At 69.0% G+C, this 2,226-nt stretch overlaps 1 protein-coding gene across 1 annotated transcript in view; it reads left to right on the top strand.

Moving 5' to 3' along the window:
* Nucleotides 1-2,226, top strand: part of LOC104130952 (spectrin beta chain, non-erythrocytic 1-like) — a gene marked incomplete at its 5' end in the record, with an annotated part of 11,496 nt that overhangs the window by 4,861 nt on the left and 4,409 nt on the right. The window contains 6 exons of the mRNA XM_035899620.1: nucleotides 26-785; nucleotides 872-1,074; nucleotides 1,167-1,257; nucleotides 1,329-1,475; nucleotides 1,589-1,852; nucleotides 2,038-2,226. Coding sequence (XP_035755513.1) covers nucleotides 26-785; nucleotides 872-1,074; nucleotides 1,167-1,257; nucleotides 1,329-1,475; nucleotides 1,589-1,852; nucleotides 2,038-2,226 — 1,654 coding nt within the window. The remainder of the gene's footprint in view (nucleotides 1-25; nucleotides 786-871; nucleotides 1,075-1,166; nucleotides 1,258-1,328; nucleotides 1,476-1,588; nucleotides 1,853-2,037) is intronic.

Below are 2,226 nucleotides of genomic sequence, written 5' to 3'. Positions count from 1 at the left end.
GCTGCCCCCCGCCTCCGCCCCGCAGGTGGGACCGGTTCAGGGAGCTGGCATCCAAGCGTCACCGGGCGGTGGGCTCGGCGCTGCGCCTCCTCAACTACCGTCTGGAGTGCGAGGAGACCCGGCAATGGCTGCAGAGCAAAACGCGGGCGGTTCAGGCCACAGCTGAGCTGGGCCAGGACCTGGCTGGCATCCTGGCTACCCAACGCAAGCTCTACGGCATCGAGCGGGAGCTGGTGGTCGCCGAGGACCGCCTGGCCGCCCTGCGCTCCCAGGCTGAGCGCCTGGTCGTGGAGCGGCCCGAGGCGGCCGGGGAGGTGGCTGAGTGGCTGGCGGCCGCGGTGGCCGCCTGGGAGGAGCTGCAGGAGGCCCTAGGGGAGCAGGCAGCCTCCCTGGGGGAAGCCGGGCAGCTCCGGCGCTTCCTGCAGGACCTGGATGACTTCCAGGCATGGCTCTTCGGCGCTCAGAAAGCCGTGGCGGCCGCCGATGAGCTGCCGGCTTCTTTGGCTGAGGCGGAGGAGCTGCTGCGGCGGCACGAGGCTGCCCGGCAAGACGTGGAAGGGCACGCGGCCGCCTTCGCCGATTTGGTGGAGGCGGGAGAGCGGGGGGTGGGGGAGCAGGCGGACCCCCAGTACGAGGGGCTGCGGCAGCGCCTACGCGGTGTGGAGGATGGCTGGGCCACCTTGGGCAGGGTGGCCGAAGCCCGGCACCGCTTCCTTGCCCAGTGCCGCGACTTCCAAGAGTTCCTCCACAACGCCAAGCAGGCGGAGATCCTCCTCACCAATCAGGTGGGTGCCCAAGGGGGGGTTCCAGGGGGGATGCCTGGCTCATGGGCACCCTGAAAAGGCACTGACCCCCCACCATGCCCCCCCAGGAGTACACGTTGGCCCATCTGGAGCTGCCCACCACGCTAGGGGGCTCGGCTGCTGCGCTGCACCGCTTCCAGGGCTTCCGTGCTGGTGTGGAGAGCAGCGCCAAGAAGGTCCCCGAGGTGGTGGCCAGCGGCACCAAGCTGGTGGCCGAGGAGAACATCTTTGCGGAGAAGATCGCCGAGAAGTGCCAGGCCCTCCAGGAGCGGTGAGTCCGGCGAGGGGCCGGTGGGCAGGCGGGGGGGTGGGCAGCGGGTGGGCAGCAGGGCTGATGCTGCCCATCTCTGGTCACCCTGCCAGGCACGGGGCCATCGCGGCCAAGGTGGAGGAGGCAGCGGGTTTGCTGCAGGACAACCACGAGCTGCAGACCTTCCTGCAGAGCTGCCGGGAGGTAGGGACACGTCGTGGCCGGGGACAGGCAGGGGTCCCCACCAGCCGAGCCCTAACACCCCTCATCCACAGCTTGATGCCTGGGTGGAGGAGAAGATGCTGACGGCACAGGATGCCTCGTATGGTGAAGCCCGTGGCCTCCATGGCAAGTGGCAGAAGCACCAGGCGTTCATGGCTGAGCTGGTGCCCAGCGAGTCCTGGCTGCAGAAGATCGAGACGGTGGGTTCTGGCACTGGTAAAAGCCTCACCAACCCCCAGACGGGTGGGAGGTCCCTGTGCTGGCATGGAGCCACGCTGTGGCGGCCACCAAACCTCTTTGGCGTTGCCGGCAGGAGGGGAAGGAGCTGGCGAGCTGCAAGCCGCAGCACGGCGAGGTGGTGGCACGGCAGCTGGCTGAGCTGCGGGGGCAGGGGGACAGGCTGCATGCCCCCGCCGAGGAGAAGGGACGGCAGCTCTTTGAGGCCAACCGCTCGCTGCTGTACGAGCAGAGCTACGGCGAGCTGGAGAGGTGGCTGGGGCAGGCGGAGGAGGAGCTGCGTGCCACCGAGCAGGCCAAGGACCTCACCGCCACCAACCTGCTGCTGAAGAGGCTGACGGTGGGTGCTGGAGCAGCTGGGGGGGGGGGAAGGGTGATGGCACCTCACCTTACCTTTGGGTAAGGGTGCGCTGCCCCCCATTCAGGGTGGGGGGGGTCCAAGGTGCCAGATTGTGTCCCTGAACGGGGGCTGGCCTGTCCCCAGCCCGGCTCTGCCCCCCGCTTCACACAACTCTTCCCCACCAGAGGCTGGAAGAGCAAGTGGGAGCACGGATGAGGGAGCTGGAGGAGCTAGGGTGGCAGGGGCCCCCCCCTGCCGGGGATGTGCCGGATGCCGACGGGCACGAGCAGAGGCTCCGGCGGCGATTCCGTGACCTGCTGGAGCCGCTGGGGAAGAGGAGGAAGGAGCTGGAGAGCATCAAGGCCATGGACCCG

Source organism: Egretta garzetta, unplaced genomic scaffold (assembly GCF_000687185.1).
Source record: "Egretta garzetta isolate BGI_Z169 unplaced genomic scaffold, ASM68718v1 scaffold1458, whole genome shotgun sequence".
Taxonomy (NCBI): domain Eukaryota; kingdom Metazoa; phylum Chordata; class Aves; order Pelecaniformes; family Ardeidae; genus Egretta; species Egretta garzetta.
Note: the sequence above shows the minus strand (reverse complement) of the source record. Positions and strands in the feature narration are given on the sequence as shown.